The 19,853-nt window shown below is 47.0% G+C and overlaps 1 protein-coding gene across 2 annotated transcripts in view; it reads left to right on the forward strand.

Annotated features, from left to right (window-relative positions):
• Positions 1-19,853, forward strand: part of trip12 (thyroid hormone receptor interactor 12) — a 36,173-nt gene that overhangs the window by 12,163 nt on the left and 4,157 nt on the right. For both annotated transcript variants that reach the window (XM_036536058.1, XM_036536059.1), the window contains 34 exons: positions 4,013-4,118; positions 4,365-4,501; positions 5,688-5,771; positions 5,961-6,056; positions 7,279-7,430; positions 7,523-7,558; positions 7,647-7,742; positions 8,027-8,119; positions 9,324-9,485; positions 9,740-9,808; positions 9,908-10,073; positions 10,354-10,471; positions 10,698-10,854; positions 11,045-11,198; positions 12,589-12,817; positions 13,119-13,237; positions 13,709-13,913; positions 14,090-14,190; positions 14,309-14,483; positions 15,012-15,153; positions 15,309-15,500; positions 15,697-15,848; positions 16,048-16,205; positions 16,285-16,358; positions 16,436-16,635; positions 16,960-17,087; positions 17,168-17,319; positions 17,595-17,737; positions 17,860-18,016; positions 18,246-18,344; positions 18,567-18,681; positions 18,863-19,017; positions 19,216-19,380; positions 19,513-19,677. In XM_036536058.1, coding sequence (XP_036391951.1) covers positions 4,013-4,118; positions 4,365-4,501; positions 5,688-5,771; positions 5,961-6,056; positions 7,279-7,430; positions 7,523-7,558; positions 7,647-7,742; positions 8,027-8,119; positions 9,324-9,485; positions 9,740-9,808; positions 9,908-10,073; positions 10,354-10,471; positions 10,698-10,854; positions 11,045-11,198; positions 12,589-12,817; positions 13,119-13,237; positions 13,709-13,913; positions 14,090-14,190; positions 14,309-14,483; positions 15,012-15,153; positions 15,309-15,500; positions 15,697-15,848; positions 16,048-16,205; positions 16,285-16,358; positions 16,436-16,635; positions 16,960-17,087; positions 17,168-17,319; positions 17,595-17,737; positions 17,860-18,016; positions 18,246-18,344; positions 18,567-18,681; positions 18,863-19,017; positions 19,216-19,380; positions 19,513-19,677 — 4,652 coding nt within the window. The remainder of the gene's footprint in view (positions 1-4,012; positions 4,119-4,364; positions 4,502-5,687; positions 5,772-5,960; positions 6,057-7,278; positions 7,431-7,522; positions 7,559-7,646; positions 7,743-8,026; positions 8,120-9,323; positions 9,486-9,739; positions 9,809-9,907; positions 10,074-10,353; positions 10,472-10,697; positions 10,855-11,044; positions 11,199-12,588; positions 12,818-13,118; positions 13,238-13,708; positions 13,914-14,089; positions 14,191-14,308; positions 14,484-15,011; positions 15,154-15,308; positions 15,501-15,696; positions 15,849-16,047; positions 16,206-16,284; positions 16,359-16,435; positions 16,636-16,959; positions 17,088-17,167; positions 17,320-17,594; positions 17,738-17,859; positions 18,017-18,245; positions 18,345-18,566; positions 18,682-18,862; positions 19,018-19,215; positions 19,381-19,512; positions 19,678-19,853) is intronic.

Genomic DNA, 19,853 nt, shown 5'->3' on the forward strand with positions numbered 1-19,853 from the left:
AACACAAACGAAAACCAAAAGTAGCAGGGAATGGTCTTTGCTTGGGCAAGTTTGTACACAACACTGTTAGCCCAGAAAAAAATCCTTGGCCATTAAAATAATTAATTGCCTAAAAATAAAATACTCTAACCCAGTAGGTGACAGGAGGTTGCAGCTGGTCGTTAATAACAAATCTAGAATGTGGATGGTGAGGCCTACGTTTTAGCGTAGATGCCTGTTGTGTGTTGACATACAAGACTATTTTAAGGTGAACTAAGAGAGGTTTTTCTGGCTTCTTGAGGTTGTAGTACTATATAAGCATTGTTATAAATGTTTGGTTAACAGCTTACATATCTAGCTAGATAGCTTTCATGCACAACAAAGATGGCTGTCATATCTTCTGACAAGCATCCATTTTCTGCACAGTGTAGTTAGCTACAGTGAACAGAGATGTTGATTGAGTGAATATTGGGAGAGGCTGGTAGAAAGAGACATGAATTATGTTACCAGAACATTTTGATTTAATGTGGCAGGAAAATTAAGATGGAGAAGAAAAAGTTTGGATGTTTACTGTGTATGAATAGTTGAGGTTAGATGGCACAGAAATAAATGCTGGTATTGCATGCTGGTTATTTCTATAAAAAACTCAAGAGCCTAACTCTTGGTACTGTATAGGTATGCAGTATGCCCCACCAAACTGTAACTTACAGTATGCAGATGGAATACCTGAAATCCTAGTGTGTGTATGTATATATTGAGTGTATATAATAGGAAAACATTTGAAACTTGGTGGCATTTTATTGGTTTATTCTTGGGACATTGTTCAATACTGCTAGGGAAAATTTAAATCAAAGCTGTTTTTTCCCCCTTAAATATTGAACATTCACTTAAGGTATTTTGATAGAATGCTGAACAACAATAATGTGGACCTTTTTGTCAGTCACCAAATGATAAAGGGTACATTTTTGTGATGAGGTGTTATTGAATTATTGAAAACTGGATAAAAAGACAATCATGTTTGTCTAGTTAGTACTGTATCTCCTTACTTGAGTTCATTACTTGAAATCACAACCATCTTGCTATTAAGTGGGGTGGCTATGATACAGTTCATGTAATTGAGTAATTGACCATTGCAGAAAGCATGGTAGCAGCTGACACTGGATGAAACACCTTGCAGCACACTACTTCCGGTTCAAGTAGCTCACCTGAAAATTGGTTTCCTGTCTGTTTTGAACTCTGTTTCTGTATTCAGAGTCATCATTCATCTACGCGGTTTGCACTTCTTGCCTTTGTTGAGCAGCCACCCTTCTCCAGCATTTGATTGATTTGCCTATTGCACAAAATGTGTTCATCCTAAAATAAACATGAATCGTCATCAGGTAACATCACTTGTGGAAATGACCCCATGAGAGATATATATATATTTTTTTTTTTACAGAAGAGACTGAAGTCAATCTGTTAAGTTAATAGTCTGGACCTCTTTCCACCTCGTGGCACACCTGTTTAAAATGGGTTTTGAGCACTTAAACATGAGAAACGGTAACTAATTCCGCTCCTCTCTGTCTGTATGGGTCAGGCTACTTTCTTCAAATGGTGCTTCAGTAATCATAAGGCTGTCATTTTGGTTCAGAAGAGTCACTATCTATCTGTACACACAGATAGATGTCAACTTAACATCTTTGTCGGAACACTCATCCAAATTTACCCATGCCCTTTCAGCAGACCCAGTTTTCAGTCTATGCACCTGCAGCACCATGATTTGTGACATTATCGGGTAGCCTCAATTACAAGTGCAGTGATATTCATGCAGAAAATAGGCCCTTAGTATACCATAGCTATCAAAGGGAATAATGATGTCATAGCTTTTCAGTGCTGGATTTTTTCAGCTGGCTAAAGTTGGTCCTTCCCTTGTCAAAATGCTGAGTTGTGACCACGCCTCAGTCTTTCTTTGTTTTTAGTTGGGAGTTTTACAATTGCAGCAAGATCCCAGTGTCAGACATTAAATAAGAAATGAATTGGTAAAATAATAAAAATGTGATCATGGGGGTGATAGATGACTTTATGGTTAATCGTGCTACATAAAGGTACAGGTCTGTTGAGATGGAGTGCTTTTTCTTTTTTAATAATGATTACTGGATAAATGGAGAGAGAAATGAATATTGAAATGAAAATTTGTAATGTGTTCATATTTAAAAACGAACGTGCTTCTGACGTCACATCAGCAATGAGGCTAGTGTGGGGGGGGGGGGGGGGGGGATTGTGAAGGAATTATGGCTTTCTCCACAGTGAAACTGGTCCTCGCTTTTAAATGTTTGGTAGGAATTTGCAACATATTAAATAAGTCAGTTTTAGCCTCTCAAAAGGGGCCATCCCATTGCGAGTAGTGTCAGGAGGGAGTGACGGAGGGTGAGGTGCCTCGTGGTGATTAAATGTCACTGGCCGCATCTCACAGGCCTCTCAGCAGGTTTCGGTTACAGCAGCTCGGTCTGTGGAGAGACACCGCTGCTACTAGGGTAACTGAACTTCACACGCGCTCACAGACGCACATGCAAATTCAAACACACTGGCATACGCACACATGCTGGCAGACATGCCCGCACACACACATGGCCACAGGAACACACAGTTGCCCACTCCATTATGTCGCCTGGAGGCAACACTTAGTCACTACACTACACCCAATAAGGGCTCAGAATAGGTCGGTTTGTAGGTGGGTTGTGCTTTAGATGTTGGCCCTTGTGTGAAAGCTGTGCTCAGCTGCCCGGGCATGGAGGGGGTTGCGGGCTTTTGCGAGAGCCAGGGGGCGGGCTCATGTTTCAGCCCCCCACTTCTCCCAGCCTGTTTTCAGTGCTAGACTGGAGCTGGGGCTAAAAATACATGCCTTGTGGCCACTCTGCAGTAACGTATGGACATATGGTGAGTTAGTGCAGAGCCAAAATGCGGAATGTTAGGTTAAGGGTGGTGGGGGTGGGGGTGATGGGGGTGGGGGTGGTGGGGGGGGGCGGGGGGGGGGACTGGTGTTAGTGTGGTGTCGCACCTACAAGGTGACTAGAAGTGACCACTGATTTGATCCGTCAGGTCAGTCCGGTCCTGGTCTAGAGAAACTGAAGCTTCAGAATCGGGTAGAAAGGAGGAGTGGGGACCAGAGTTGTGTCTGGCAGGCCTCAGGTCTCGGACAGCAGTTTTAAATGGAGAAAGTGTTCGCATTGCCTACAGAAACCAGGTCAGGTTTGACGTCTGCATGGGGCACGGACCAGTACACTGGATAGTTCAGAACCAGTGAGACGTGGATTAGCAGTGTGTGTCCTTGTTGGAGTTATGGGAATCCTCCGAATGGGGCTGGCATGCTGATTATGCTGTGCAGGGTTTTTTTTCTTGAGTAGGAGGGCCAGAGTGCTCGGTAGCTTTTGGCTGATGCCATGTTGCTGTAGTGTTGTAGGGGAGAAGCCGAGCCACAAGTTGAGATGGCAGGGATGCCTGGGTCGGGAGGCGGTGGTGTCGACATCACCGGGTGTGTTTTGGAGGGGGTTGTGGTGACGAGGGCGTGATGTGGAGGGAGGTGTCCAGGAATCCCAGCTATGCCTGTCTTGCTCTGTCGTTTGTGTTACTGAGCCGCTAAATAAGCTTTATTTGAACTTCTGCTGCAGGTGGTATGTGGTGCATTAATCATAACTCTGCCAGTAGACAAAGTTGTTTTTCATATTATTGCTTTACGAAGTTCTGTTTTCCGTGTTGAATGAGTTTGGTGCAGGGCTACAGTTGGATTTCAGATCAGTGCATTGGTCAGAAATTTGAAAGTAAAACACAAATGTCATTAGTTCAGTCCTATGAGTCTTAATCTTTAGTTGTCTTTTTTGTTGCCTGCTCTCACACATTTACTTGAGAGAAGTAGGATTTTCTTTTTAGCTTTTGCCATGTTTGTGTATGTTTGGCCTTTTTCTTTGGGACTGTTGGTATATAGTTGTTGATATATCTTGAGTGTCAGTGCACACGTCTGTAGGACTGACACCATCTCTGTTGATCTCTTGGCCAGGTTTGAGGAAGTCCACTAAGAAGCGCAGCGAGTCCCCACCGGCAGAGCTCCCCAGCTTTCGGCGGAGCACACGGCAGAAGACCACGGGCTCGTGCGCTAGTACCAGGTAAGGCGTGGCCCCAGTGGGGTGGAGGAACTGTCAGGAGAATCATAAGTCACATGTGTGTTGTCCAAAGTTGGCTGTGCTAGTGACGTACCATGCCCACCATGCTGTGCAGAGTTTGTGGTGTAAAGCCGCAAGTGCAGTGCATGTATGTCAGCTGTCTACATGATCAAATCCTGAATATTTTTGTGTGTGCGCATTTTGCGTATGTACGAGTATGTTTATCTCTGATAGTGTCTTTCCCATCAGTCGGCGAGGCTCTGGCCTGGGCAAGCGCGGGGCAGCCGACACTCGCCGCCAGGAGAAAATGGCCGACTCGGACAACAACCAGGACGGAGCCAACTCCTCTACCGCACGCACCGATGAGGCACCACAGGGAGCGTCAGGTATGGAGTGTAGCGAGCAGGGGAATGCCACACTGCATGCAGCTACTCCTTTCAGAAACTGATCCTGGATCAGTACACCCACTTCTAATACAGACTTAACCAATTAATGTTGAAGCTGGATACTTATCCAGGATCAGGGCAAACATTTTCTACCTGCTTGTGTGAGACACTGGTGACAGCTCGGTTTCCTGTGGTGAGTGTAATGTTCTTTTAGATTTGCAGCATTTCTGTGGATTCTGGATAATGATCGGTAAGCTGTAAATGGGCAAGACTTGATTCCCAGTTGGGCTGTTATACTCTTGAATAATGCACTTAACCCAGGGTCCTTAATATCTGGCTAAAAGCTTTTTTAAAATGAATGGAAACTTGGTAATAAGTCATTCTGGATAAGAAGAGATCAGTGGAATACTTTGGCAATAGATCCTGATTAGTAAGCACTTTGGATTCAAGTGTGGCTGAATAGGTGGCAGGGGCCTGCTGATAAATTGCACATGGGTTGAGAATCGCAGAAGGAGCGGCAGTGTCAGACAGGAGGCAGCGTATGCCCCTTTTTCACTCTCCCGTTCAAGTGGAGCCAGGTCTGCGCCTTGTCTCCATTTCCTGCTGGCAAAAAAGAGTGAAGTTTTGGTATGAGCTGTAAATGGCTCTTGCTATCGTGGGCCACAGCTCGTCATCCATTAGCTATATGTTAGCTAGTTACCTAGATTGCGCGTACATCTCAGACCATGGCTAACCTTTAGGCATGGCATTTTATTCAGTCAGATCCAGTTGCTCTCATTTGCTCTCATGTCGCCTGAACTTCAGTATATGACCAAGGCACTGTGTTTTTGTTCTACATATTTTTGTTGTGAAATGATTGTCCGGTGCTACTGCAAAGCATTGCTGTATATTTCTGAAGTTCGAAGATGGCAGGAGTTAGTGAAACTAAGCTGAACATGGATGGCATGTGAATGTCATCATGACCTTGCCTCTTGCCCCAGTTAAATCAAGCCAGCACCAGTAAAAAATGTTTGGCTCCTCTCGCTTGCGTGGAGTTGGAGCCAATGGAAAAACTCCTAAAACTGGCCTGGTCTGGCAAGGGTAGCCACAACCTTGTCCTAGTCTAGACCTTTCATACTTTAACTGCAGGGCAGCACTCAGATGTGGTAGTGCTGATGTTGAAGGCCTTCCTGTATATCTTTTCTAGCCTCCAGTTCTGTGGCCGGAGCAGTGGGGATGACCACGTCTGGGGAGAGTGAATCGGATGATTCTGAAATGGGCAGGCTACAAGGTATTTTATTGTTTTATTTTTCCATTGTTATTTCATGTTGTTTTAGCTGTCCTGTACAGCAGGACGAACACCTGCCCACTCCAGTTTATTAATTACTGTGAGATTGATGCCTTTGACACTACTGTATTGACTGTGCTCATTGGTCACTGTGGGCCTGGCTCCTCTTCACACTGCTTGTTTTCTTCACAGCTCTCCTGGAGGCCAGGGGCCTCCCTCCTCACCTCTTTGGGCCCCTGGGACCCCGCATGTCTCAGCTGTTCCATAGGACCATTGGGAGTGGTGCCAGTGAGTACTGTCTGTTCGCACAAGTGTTCTGTCTGTACTGGTATCTTTGTGTCTGTGGCCCTGTTCCAGAATGTTCAGTATTGCAGGCATCCCTTCATTCTTCCATTTTGAGTAACATGGGGTAAGTCCCACAAGTGAACGCTTCACAAGCAAGGGGTCATGACTGAGGGGAGCATAGGGGCAGTTTGCACTGGAACACCCTCACCCTCATTTACCCTCGGACAAGACCTACCCAGGAGGAAGCGGTTTGTTTATTATAATCATAAAGTTGTTGTTTATTAAACAAGTGTGAGGCTTGTCGGGTATTATAAATGACAAGTGTATTGTTGTCCAGTTCTGGTACACATGCTGAGCAAATGAAGCATTCAGTGGTGATATTTTTTTGTTTTTTTTTAAACACGAAGGAAGTGAGATGTGAGCATTGTGTGAGATCTGCTACCTGAGAGTGAACTGCCTGTGTATTGGAACACATTAAAATTCATCAAATGTGCCTCGCATGTGTCACGGTGCTTAAAGTGTGTGCAGTACGAATAAGAATAAATATGTCTTCACATTTATCTTAAGTCTTAACTAAAGCGGAGTTAACTAAAGTTCTAAATGATGTCCTCACACAGCTTGCAGTTAGCTGTGGTTTTAATATTCACAACTATCACGGATCTTCCTAACTAGTCAGCCTATTTCGCTAAGGTTTATTTTCCTCAATATTAGATCGATGTAACACTCCAAGGCAAACAAATACAGTCCTCATGAAATCTAAGTGGCTAATATGCACTCACATCCATACTTTGATAAGTGCTGTTTGGCAGCATTTTTATGGAAGGAAGTCATTCTAAATCAAATTTGGTCTCATTAGCTGGATACCTAGCCTAACTAAATTGCAGCCCACTAGTGCTTTGATGTGCATTGTGTGCATATTTTATAATTTAACCTAGTTAACTTGCCCAACATAGTACAGCATGTGGCAGCAGAGTGATCTCACCAGTCTGGCTGATTTTTATTTTTTTTCCCCCCTGTCCTCATCTAACCCCAGCATTCATTTAGAGGAAGTTTTCAGCCTTGCTAAGACATATGGCAAAGTATGGCTAAGTATGGCTCCTTTCAATTCTCTCTGCACTAGGCCTTGTATGTGTGTGTCTCTTTGCGCTATGCACAGCTGGGCAGTGACCTCACTTTATCTATCCCCCCCCCTCTGCTTCTGCCTCTCCTCCTCTCCCACCGTCAGGCTCCAAGGCTCAGCAGTTGCTGCAGGGTCTCCAGGCCACAGGGGACGAGTCGCAGCAGCTCCAGGCCGCCATAGAGATGTGCCAGCTGCTGGTGATGGGCAACGAGGAGACGCTGGGGGGCTTCCCTGTGAAGAGTGTGGTGCCCGCACTGGTGAGTGCCCTCTGCCCCCTCCCCAGGACTGAGTTATACAGACAGTTCTGCCCCTGACTGACAGTCCAACCCCCTTCTCTGCTCTCTTACAGATCACCCTGCTGCAGATGGAGCATAACTTTGACATTGTAAGTGTTGTGGGTATTGGCTTCATTCTTTAAATGATTTGTTTGTGTGGTAGTGGTTGTCTCACCGTGCGCCCCTGCACTTCCCCAGATGAACCACGCCTCACGCGCTCTCACCTACATGATGGAGGCGCTGCCGAGGTCCTCTGCCGTCGTCGTGGACGCCATTCCTGTCTTCCTGGAAAAGGTGGGACATTTTGAAGCTTTGCTTCCTGGCGTGTTGACATGCATGCATTCATCTGTGCATGAGAATGCTGAAGTTTCAGTGTACGCGTGTGTGCGTTTGCCTCTGCGTGTGCAACTCCATGTGTTTGCGCTGTGTGTGTTGGGCTCCTTTGCATTTGTGTGCTCAACACTAAGTGTGTGTGGGCAGGCATACATATTCTTGTGCTGGTCATTGTGCAGACAGAAGTGTTCTACAGATCGTCTTTGTATGTATGTGCGACTGATATCTTTGTCTTCCCGTCACAGCTTCAGGTGATCCAGTTCATTGACGTTGCGGAGCAAGCATTGACTGCCCTTGAGATGTTGTCACGGCGACACAGCAAAGCCATCCTGCAGGCAGTAAGTTATTTTATTTTTTATTTATTTAACCTTTATTTAAACAGGAAAAAACCCATTGAGATACAAAGTCTCTTTTGCAAGGGTGACCTGGCCAAGAGGACAGCAGGGAAGATTAAAACAGTTACATGACATTACATCACAAGGCATTACAGCATTAAAATATACAGAAACATAACATCAATTAACCGATCCAGACCACAGGAAACACACACACTCCTCCTGCACAGCACTGTGAAGCAAATATTTAAACTCACCGAGGGGCACTTATACGTCTAAATATAGTGCTCTTTGTAGACTATTCCATGTCTCTGGTGCACAATAAGAACAAGCAGTCTTGCCTAATTCTGTAACATCCCTGGGGACTCATAGTAACCACCTAGCAGACCTCGTTAAATAACTGTTAGTGGTGAAAGAGAGGAGACTACAGAGGTAAAGGGTTAGTTTGCCCAACAGGCCTTTATATATGAATACATACCAGTGTAGCTGTCTGCGCAAGGATGGCGATGTCCAGCCCGCTAATAGATGGGCACCTGTGATAGAGTTCTGTGGCTCCTCCCTGGCTGTGTCTCAGCCCTCAGCGCACATACAGTATATCCAGTGCGTGTTATCAGCTTACTGTGTCTCGTGCTGTATCATATTAGTCATTTTCTCAGTCATTCACACAGGGTTTTCATTAGCGTCATTAAGCTTCTCATAGTTTTCAGTTAGCATTTGCTGTATTTTTTAATGTTAAATCGCTGTTTCCTCAAAGCAAAAATTAGCTACTATTTTTCCGATCTAGTGTTCTCCTGCTTGAGCATGCTCATAAACTCTCCAGAGTTCATCTTAACTACTTGCTTAACTGATATGATTGATTTTTATTAGTAATGTTGAAACGCATAATGTGCAATAAAAGGAGAGCTCTCTCAGGGGTTAATAGGAACATGGAGTAATGGTACTGTCAAGCTGTTTCTGCAACGAGAGTGTAAACTAACGCAGGCACAGCCTTCAAAGAAAATACTCCTTTGTGGTGTCTCAAGGGCAGTAGGAGCTAGCGGATGAAACATTCCAGCCTTTCTGAAAGAAACTGGCAGAAACTTGCAAGAGCAATATGCTAGTTTTGCTTTCATACCTACGCCTGTCTGCTGTTCTAGTATAGGGGTCAGCGCTTAAAATGGAAATGTGAGCAACGGCAGTTGTGTGATTCGGCTCCTCTCCCCTGCAGGGTGGGTTGGCAGACTGCCTGCTCTACCTGGAGTTCTTCAGTATCAATGCCCAGCGGAATGCCCTCGCCATCGCTGCCAACTGCTGTCAGAGCATCACGCCTGACGAGTTCCACTTTGTGTCTGACTCACTGCCCCTGCTGACACAGAGACTCACGCACCAGGTACCAGACACACACTCACTCACATTCACACTCGTCTGACACTGCGTTGACGTTCACACAGAGGCACGCAGTCATAACACACATACTAACACACTTATGTGACACGCATGACTACACTCACTACTTGCACGCACAAACTCGTGCATACTCTCACCTGATGCAGGCATACATATGCATGTACATATGGGGAAACAGCATGACTAAATGTGAGAAACTGTCACTGGTACCTGACGGTTTCTTCTCTGGTTGTTCAGGATAAGAAATCCGTCGAAAGCACCTGCCTCTGTTTTGCCAGACTTGTGGACAATTTCCAGCATGAAGAGGTGAGTGAGTCTCCTATACTCTTATACGTTCACTACACTCTAGCCAGACTGTGTCTGTCCGTCCGACCTGTGACCTGTGACCTCTTTGCCCTTTCGCAGAACCTGCTGCAGCAGGTGGCGTCCCGGGACCTGCTGACGAACATCCAGCAGCTGCTGGTGGTGACACCGCCAGTGCTGAGCTCTGGAATGTTCATCATGGTGGTGCGCATGCTGTCCCTCATGTGCTCCAACTGCCCCTGCCTGGCTGTGCAGCTCATGAAGCAGAGTGAGTACCTGCCCCGCTCTGCCTCCTCAGCCCCACACCTCTGCGCTTTTCTCTCCCTGGCTGTAGGGAGCCTAAAGCAAAGCACCTCATTGGAGGCGAATGTCCAGGAATACAGAGACAGCCGCTATGCTAGCTGTTAAGTGTATTTTATGTGTGTAAATTTAAATTTCCAAACGGTAAAATGTATTTCGGGATAAAACGGAGTTTCAGTGAGAGGATGAGAACACACATAAACGTTTGTTGTGAGAGCACACTCATAAACAGTGCATTTGTTTCCCAGATATTGCAGAGACCCTTCGTTTCCTCCTGTGTGGTGCTTCGAGTGGCAGCTGTCAGGAGCAGATTGATTTGGTTCCCAGGAGCCCCCAGGAGCTCTACGAGCTGACATCCCTCATCTGGTGAGCCTCTGCGTCTGCATCGTGTGTAATGCTTCCTACCTCCTGTTGCACGGGAGCGTGAGTGAGTGAGCCAAACGCCACAGCACAGCATCAGATGGAAAGGGTTTCAGTGTCTATTTCAGAAGATGAACTGTGTGGTCATTTCTGGGCTTTGTGCTGGCAAATGGCTGCTCTCTGGTGTGGGTCCTTTAGCGCTGTATGCTAACCGGTGTGCTCTCTCTGGTAGTGAACTGATGCCCTGCCTGCCACGAGAGGGCATCTTTGCAGTTGATGCCATGCTGAAGAAGGGAAGTGCCCAAACCAGTGAGGGGGCCATCTGGCAGTGGAGAGATGACCGTGGCCTGTGGCACCCCTACAATCGCATTGACAGTCGCATCATTGAGGTACCTGTCTCAAACATGACTATTTTAGACCTTATTTCGACTCCTTTTGGATGGAACTTGCAACATGAATGTGCTGTGGTTGTAAAAGGTCGCCTGATTAATCTTTTCAGGTGATCGCCAAATATGAAGCAAGTGTCCGTGCTTTTCCCAGCATGCACTGGATGTGAATCAGTTGTGTTTTTGCTTACAGACTGCACATCAGAATGGTGAGGACGAGATCAGCCTGTCCACACTGGGACGCGTCTACACCATTGACTTCAACTCTATGCAGCAGATCAATGAGGACACAGGAACCGCGCGAGGCATTCAGCGCAAGCCAAACCCCATGGCGAATCCTAACTCTGGTGCGTAAGAACAACACATCACGCTTGCTCACAATTGGTTGACGAGCGTGCTCATACATGATGTTCTTTCTCGCTGTCATCTGTACCTGATAGATTAGGACCTACAAATCTAGTGTGGTTACCTGCTCTTGGAGTTGTTTGTGGTTTTTGCTCCATGACCAGCAGCAAAAAAAAAACAGCTAGGACTTTTTTTGTGATTTTCTGGAAAGCTGTGTGACTGGCTGCCATCTGATCCATTTTGGTGGACTAACTTTGGCATTGCCCAACTGCTTTTGGAACACTGAGCTCCTCGTCAGTCCTGGCAATATGGCCACCAGCATTTTAAATGACACTAATCTGCAACAGATGCTGCCTCCACTTGTATTTTCTTCATCTTAACAAAACGGCTGTTTTCAGCTGTTACTAATTTCCTTACAAAGTTACCGCAGAGGATGGAATTTCATGATGAGCTTTAAAATGGTTTGTGACAGCATGTAAAATTAATAATATCCTTATAATTTGTATATAACACGTTTTATCATACATTCTAAAAAAAGAAGGTGCAGTTTCGTGTTAGCATTCTTCTCCTGTTAATTTCAGAATGCTGTGGTGGTTGAGCTGACTGACTTGTTTGTATACCAGCTTTGTTTGGGATAGCCCAATGTGGACATGGAGCATGTGTGCTGGTTTTTCTGGGCAAATTTTTACAATGAAAACTCACCACTGAATGCAGTCTCTTCCAGTCTGGACACACTGTGCTCTGAGTCTTTTTTTTTTTTTTTTTTTTTTTTTATTACTGGAATTTTCCAAAGAATTTTGAGTTTAATTTTGAGTGAAAGCAGGAATGAAGAGCCAAGCTTTCACTCAAGCAGAAACCACAACATACCTATTGATTTCAGTGACCATAAAGTGAAAAATTTTGATGCTGAAGATACTTCAAAAGTAATCATGGTGGTGAGAACAGCTCTCTCACTGGTTCCCCGTGACCCGCTGTAACTGCCTGTCAGAGGGTTGTTCAGCTTCCTCTTGGGCTCCATCACAAAGGCTGTCTTTTCTCTACTGAATTCATTTAACTCCATCCTTATAAAGGCTTCTTCTTTTCCGCTAAATACCTCTAACCACAGTCTCATATCTCCCAACCTCTCTGGCTCCAGCAACTGCACTGAAATCTCTGACTCTCCTTTCCTTTGACTGTCTCTCGTCTGTCAACCCTAAAATGTCAGTGTGATTTAAATCTCCCCTTTAGCATTTTTTTAATGAATGAAAAACGTATTGCATGGCAACTTGTGATCGGTTAAAAGAAATCAAAATATACACCGTTTTCGTCAGCCGTAGGCACCTCAGATAGTGCGGAATGATCCGAGACAGGCAGTGAATGACGAAAGGGCTCATGTTTTGTCTCCTGGTGCAGGCGGGCACGTGGAGGTGAAGAGGGAGGATGCGCGGGCGCAGCTGATGAAGGATGACCCGGAGCTGGCCCGCTGCTTCATAAAGACGCTGTTCGGGGTCCTGTACGAGGTGTACAGCTCCTCCGCTGGCCCGGCCGTCAGACACAAGTGCCTTAGAGCCATCCTGAGGATCATCTACTTCGCTGACGCCGAGCTGCTGAAGGACGTGCTGAAGAACCACGCCGTGTCCAGGTAAGAGGTTGATCACCACACACGTGATACTGGCCTGTCATACGGCCCATCCTCAAGCCTAAGCTTGTGTTTAGGGGTGTGGCTCAGTTATGAGTTCACTTACAGCAGTGGCGGGAAGCACAGGTACTCTGAGATAAATGAACTCACTCACTCAAAGGGTGTGGTGAATCACATAAGTGAACGGCCCAACTCCCTCTCTCTGACTGGCCTGGCATGTGCAAGAGAACATTGCAGCTGAGAAATGGTAGGAGAAAACATCCACAAACAAAATCTGTAACTCTAAAGTGTGTTTGTTTTCCAGTCACATCGCTTCCATGCTGTCTAGTCAGGACCTGAGGATTGTAGTGGGAGCTCTACAGATGGCAGAGATACTGATGCAGAAACTGTCGGATGTTTTCAGTGTCTATTTCAGAAGAGAAGGTAATGTGTCCTGCGTAACCTTATAAAAATGCACATAATTTGCTCACAGGAGGGGCTAAACAAAATTATGTCAAATGTAACATATAATCTGTAAGATGCTGTTATTGAATGTTATTAGATATTCATGTATTCACTGTACTCATCTACAATAGAATGTTAAATGTTAGAAAGTAATTTAAACCTAATTACCTAGTTAAATTTTGTTTTTAAATGTATCCTTTTCTAACTGTTCCCTCATTGAAAACAACATTGAAGATGCGCTCTTTGTATAGAGCAGATCTTCACTGAGGCAAGTGGTTGATCTCCCTGTCATTGGGGAACATCGAAGTTTCCTGTGCCTGTGTCTAAAGTCATCAATATGGGGCAAAGCTTTATGGCTCTAATCTGGATGTAGTCTTGCCTTTTGCTGAGGTAGTAATTTTATGCATGTAAATCTAATGGTGTGTGTGTGTGTGTGTGTCACTCATGCAGGTGTGATGCACCAGGTGAAGAACCTAGCCGAGTCAGAGACTCTCCTCACCAGCCCCCCTAAGGCCTGCACGAGTGGGACAGCCAGTCTCTGCACCACAACCATTAGTACAGTGACTACAACTGCGGCAACCAACGCTACGCCTGACCTGGGCTCTCCCAGCTTCCAGCACAGCATGGACGACTCGCTGGACCTGAGCCCACAAGGGTGAGAGAGACCAAAAATGAGCTGAGGGTGTGGCCTTCTACCTTCAGGCATCCAGTCATAGTCTTTCCCATTGATATGGCATCTCCATCTTCGTACTGTAGGCACCCAGTTACAGCACTGAGTACCAGCATCCAGCAGCCCTGCTCAGTGCCGTTATTGTTTTTCATGTCTTTCAGGCGACTGAGTGACGTGCTGAAGAGAAAACGACTTCCCAAACGAGGGCCTAGAAGGCCAAAGTACTCCCCGCCGAGGGACGATGACAAAGTTGACAATCAGGGTTTGTGTTGTTGGTGTCTTACAAAATTGCAATTGAGAGATTCAACGGTACCTAGCCCCATTTAACTGCTTTTAAAGAAAGCTGTCCTGTGACCCATCTAATCTCACTTCCTTCACAGCTAAGAGTCCCACCACCACTCAGTCTCCCAAGTCCTCCTTCCTGGCAAGTCTGAACCCCAAAACCTGGGGCAAACTGGGTGCTCAGACCAACAGTGCTAACTCTGAGCCCTCCCGCACAGCGGGTGTGAGTGGCCTGGCACGCGCTCCACCCAAGGACTCCGTCTCCAACAACAGGTAGGGCTCACCTGCATGACCATCTAGTCAGTCCCTCCTACATACAGTCTTGTTGTTTGATGAAATTTATGTTTACAGCCAACATAGTGACCGGACTCTGTGTCAAATTAGTTAAGAGTTTAAGATAACCAGTTGATAAAAAAATGGTCATTGGGACAGTTGTGGTCAGTGTGGAGAGGAGGAGTGGAAGAGCCTCTACTCATCAAAAAAATAAAAAGGATAAACATTTTTTGGGAAGGCCAAAAATTGTCACAACCAGCTATTCTTCCAGTTGAACAGAAAGTAGCTGCTGATAGCTACAGATTAAAAAGTATTGGTTGAAGATGAGAGAAATCCACCAATTTGGTAACTAATCCACTTTAGGGCAGAAAATGGCCTTTTTGGAGTTTTTCTTTTTGGGTCCCCTCCCCCTGAACAGAAAACTCTTAAATGTGTCTCCACCTTAAAGCACTGTGAGTGGGCGTATCACCTCTAGTATTGGGGAGACTGTAAACTGTCCCCTGTATTGACACTGCTTTTATTCCACAGAGACAAGATCAAGGCCTGGATCAAAGAGCAGGCCAGTAAATTTGTGGAGCGTTACTTCAACTCTGAGAACGTTGATGGTAGTAACCCTGCGCTGAATGTACTACAAAGGCTTTGCACTGCTACAGAACAGCTCCACCTACAGGTACCTCATTTTACAGCACTTGGCTTAGCGTTCTCTTCTTTACTGAGCAGCAGATCTGGGCTGAAATTGAGTTTTTTTTTTTTTTTTTTTTTTTTTTTTTTAATATAGTAAGGAGTCTTTGGCATGGATTAATTGCTCTCTGACTCCTCCTTTAGGTGGATGGTGGGATCGAGTGCCTTGTTGAGATCTGCAGTATCGTCTCCGAGTCGGACGTCTCCTCATTTGAGATACAGCACAGTGGGTTGGTCAGACAGCTGCTCCTATACCTGACCTCCAGCAGTGACAGGGACGTTGTGAGCCGGGATGTGCGGCTCAAAAGGTTCCTGCATGTCTTCTTTGGCTGCCCGGTGAGTGACCTCACCCTGTGATTCGTCCCTCCTCCCCGAACTACTAACCAGCTTCCAGTACTTTCTTCCCGTAACCATTGATTTAGCTGCAGCTGACCAGGCACCCTAATCTTATATCACATTAACCATGCTATTAAAATGTTGATTGTCTAGATCAGCAGGTATAGATCTAACTGTCCTTGTTACACTGTTGCAGTTGCCGGGGATGGAGCCTGAGGGGCGCCTGGAACCCTCTGAGAGTGGCCCCCTGCTGGCGCTGGTGCACAAGATGAACAACTGCCTGAGCCAGATGGAGCAGTTCCCTGTTAAAGTTCATGACTTTCCCAGCGGCAATGGGACAGGGAGCAGGTCAGCACCTACTTTTTCTCTCTGCTGTTCTCATGCTCTCACTCATCCCCACACTTGATCATTCACTGCTTCTCTTGCTCCTTCCTCTTCCTCTCTTGATCCCTAACATGTTCTCTGGGGGTGGTGGGTGGATGTGATTGGGTGTGTATGTATTTTGATTGGCTGATCTCTATGGATTGATGGGTATATCTCCCTCCAGAGGGTCCCAGGCTCTGAAGTTCTTCAACACTCACCAGCTCAAGTGCCAGCTGCAAAGGCACCCAGACTGTACCAACGTCAAGCAGTGGAAAGGGGGTCCCGTCAAGATTGACCCTTTGGCGTTGGTACAGGCCATCGAGAGATACCTGGTCGTCAGAGGTGTGAGAAATTCCCTGACTTCAGAGTATTTTCCCTGTTCTGTCACTTGGAATGATAGCGCTTACCTGTTCATTTTCAGGCTATGGGCGAATTCGAGAGGAAGATGAAGACAGTGACGATGATGGATCAGACGACGAAATCGACGAGTCGCTGGTATGTGATTTCTGTGCAATTCTTGTGTAAATCTTGGTCAGTGGCTGAGCCATAACCGCTACCCCTTTCCCTCCCAGGCGGCACAGTTTCTGAACTCAGGCAGCGTGAGGCATAGGCTTCAGTTCTACATGGGCGAGCACCTGCTGCCCTACAATATGACGGTGTATCAGGCTGTGCGACAGTTCAGCCTGCAGGCCGAAGAAGAGCGAGAGTCCACTGATGACGAGGCCAACCCGCTCGGGCGGGCCGGCATCTGGACTAAGACCCACACCATATGGTACCTGTCCGATTCTCACGCTCACACACACCTGTTCATTATTCACATGCACCTGCTCATTATTTACACACACCTGTTCGTTTTTCACGCACATCTTCCTTATTCACGTACACCTGTTCATTGTACATACATCATACATAGTCCTACCACCAACCCAGGCTGGTAAATGTATGAATGCAAAGGGTCCTTACAGCGGATAGGGATATATACTTGGTCAATATACAATATTTTATACAGTTGTATGCTATTTGGTATAAGTTGATTACAGTTCTGTGTGTGAGAGAATGCTGACACGCTCACGTGACACACTGTCTGTCTTGACAGGTATAAGCCGGTGAGAGAGGATGAGGATGGCACTAAGGATGTAGTGGGTGGAAAGAGGGGCCGCGCGCAGACTGCCCCCACCAAAACCTCGCCCCGCAATGCCAAGAAACACGATGAGCTGTGGCACGGTACGCTTTGGCTCGTACCCTGTGTCTGTCTGTACCGTTCTGTTCTCTGTGAGGCCTGACCTGTGTGCGCCTGTCTGCAGATGGCGTATGCCCCAGCGTCACCAACCCCTTAGAGATGTACCTCACTTCGGAGCCGCCGGAGACAATGACGTTTGATGACCCCTCCAGGGATGTCAACCTGCTGCTCAGGGTCCTCCACTCCATCAGCAGATATTGGTTCTACTTATATGACGTGAGTATCTGTCAGCAAATGGTTTCTCTTTGTATCACCTGAGCAGCCATTAGCAAGTACCGATTCTACCTTTTAAGCATGAGTATCCCTCAGCAGATCCTGATTCTCTAATATCAGTATCTGGATAGCTTCAGCCATAGATATTGCAGTGTTCCCTCTTCCTCTGCTGGGCTTTGTGTCTGTGTCCCAGAGTGCTGTGTGTTTGCTGTTTGGACCGCAGTGAGCCGTGATGGAGTGCTGTATGACTTTCTCAGTGCCTGGTCTCTTTTGTGCAGAATGCTGTATGTAAGGAGATTATCCCCACCAGCGAATTCATCAACAGTAAACTGACCGCTAAGGCTAACCGACAGCTGCAGGACCCTCTGGTCATCATGACCGGGAACATCCCCTGCTGGCTGACCGAACTCGGCAAGACCTGGTACACAGCCCTCTTTAACAAACACTCACCTCCCCCACACTTCAGCGTTAAAACCTGCTTGTCTTGTCCTGTTGGACTTAACCTCTTCCTCTTCTTCCTCTCCCTCCTCTCCCTCCCACCAGTCCCTTTTTCTTCCCCTTCGACACACGACAGATGCTCTTCTACGTGACTGCGTTCGACCGTGACCGTGCCATGCAGCGGCTACTGGACACCAACCCCGAGATCAACCAGTCCGACTCCCAGGACAGCCGAGTAGCACCCCGCCTCGACAGGAAGAAGGTAAATGTTGGGGTGTAATCTCTCCCCTGTTCTCTGCATCGTGCGTGATGGCTTTTCACTTTGACCATCTGTTGTGGGATGTTTAAAATATTGCATTCTAAAATGACTACATGTCTGATTCAAGTATGACTGCAGCTGTGTGTCTAACAGCAACTACGTGATACAACTTTTTGTGTGTGTGATGGGGTAGTAACTGTGACCGTGACCATACCCCTTTCTCTTTGCACAGCGCACTATAAACCGGGAGGAGCTTCTGAAGCAGGCAGAGTCAGTCATGCAGGACCTGGGCAGCTCCAGGGCCATGCTGGAGATCCAGTACGAGAATGAGGTACCACCAGCCGTCTTCTCCCTCCTCAGGACCGCAGTGCAAGAAATGTTTTAATATACCTAGTTCTCTGTGATCATTACGAGGATGTGGTACAACCAAGAATATCAGCGCTTTTTGACCTGACTACACACCCCCAGAATTCTGAAGCACTCATCTTGAAGTGTCATTACATCCTGGAGGTTTTGACAGACTGCCTCATTTGTTTGCACTCTTTTCCCTCAGGTTGGCACAGGGCTGGGCCCAACTCTGGAGTTTTATGCACTTGTATCTCAGGAGCTGCAGCGGGCTGACCTGGGTCTGTGGAGGGGGGAGGAAGTCACCCTGTCAAACCCTAAAGGTACATTATGCACCACCTACTGGCTCCTGGGATCACTTTGGACTAGACCCTGACTGCCTTTCAGATCAGGGGTCTTTCACCCTGCATGAGTGATATAAATGATCTAATGTTCTCATAGTGAACTAAGACAGCCCTCTTGTCTCCCTCTGTCTTAACCCCCCCCCGTCTATTCCTCCCGCAGGAAGCCAAGAAGGGACCAGGTATATGTTCAGCTCAAGGGGCCTGTTTGCGGTTCCTTTCGGCAGGACGACCAAACCAGCGCACATTGCCAAGGTGAAGATGAAGTTCCGCTTCCTGGGCAAGCTGATGGCCAAAGCCATCATGGACTTCAGACTGGTAAGCACCCGTCCTGCTGTATGTCTGCAGCTCGTCCCGTCACTGTCACTCTTACTGCTCACCCCTAGAGCCCCCCGTCATAGTCGGCCCCCCAGCTCTCCTCTGCAGTGCCCTGTCATATCTCTCACATTCCTCTGTGGTGTGAACGCAGTGGCTGTTGACGTTGCTGTAACGCTGTGTTCTGCTCTCCCCGCTCAGCTCGACCTGCCCCTGGGGCTGCCCTTCTACAAGTGGATGCTGCGTCATGAAGCGTCCATTAGCTCCCACGACCTGGTGAACATCGACCCTGCTGTGGCCAAGTCCATCCAGCACCTGGAGGACATCATTCGGCAGAAGAAGCAGCTGGAGCAGGACAGGTCCCATGTGAGTGGCCAAGTTCACTTTTCTAAGATGTAGACTAATATGTGCTGGCTGGCCCCTAAATGTGTTGGGCGTTGGCAGTGGATACAGTAGATAGAAACTGACTCTGTGATGGTGACCCCCCCCCCCCCCCAGACGCGGGAGACGCTGCAGCAGGCTCTGGAGGGCCTCAACATGAACGGCTGCTCTGTGGAGGACCTGGGGCTGGACTTCACGCTGCCCGGGTTCCCCAACATCGAGTTGAAGAAGGGGGGCAAGGACGTCCCTGTAACCATCCACAACCTGGAGGAGTACCTGAGGGTGTGTGGCTGTCCTTCGAGCTTTCTCACACACATACTCTCTCATTCTGATCCTCTCATGCATATCACCCACTGCACCTCCTTCATGCACACCGTTAACTTTCACAACTTGTACCTTCAGAGTGTCTTTCTCACTCTCTCACTCACACACGCGCACACACACACGCGCGCGCACAC

Source organism: Megalops cyprinoides, chromosome 9 (genome assembly GCF_013368585.1).
Source record: "Megalops cyprinoides isolate fMegCyp1 chromosome 9, fMegCyp1.pri, whole genome shotgun sequence".
Lineage (NCBI taxonomy): Eukaryota > Metazoa > Chordata > Actinopteri > Elopiformes > Megalopidae > Megalops > Megalops cyprinoides.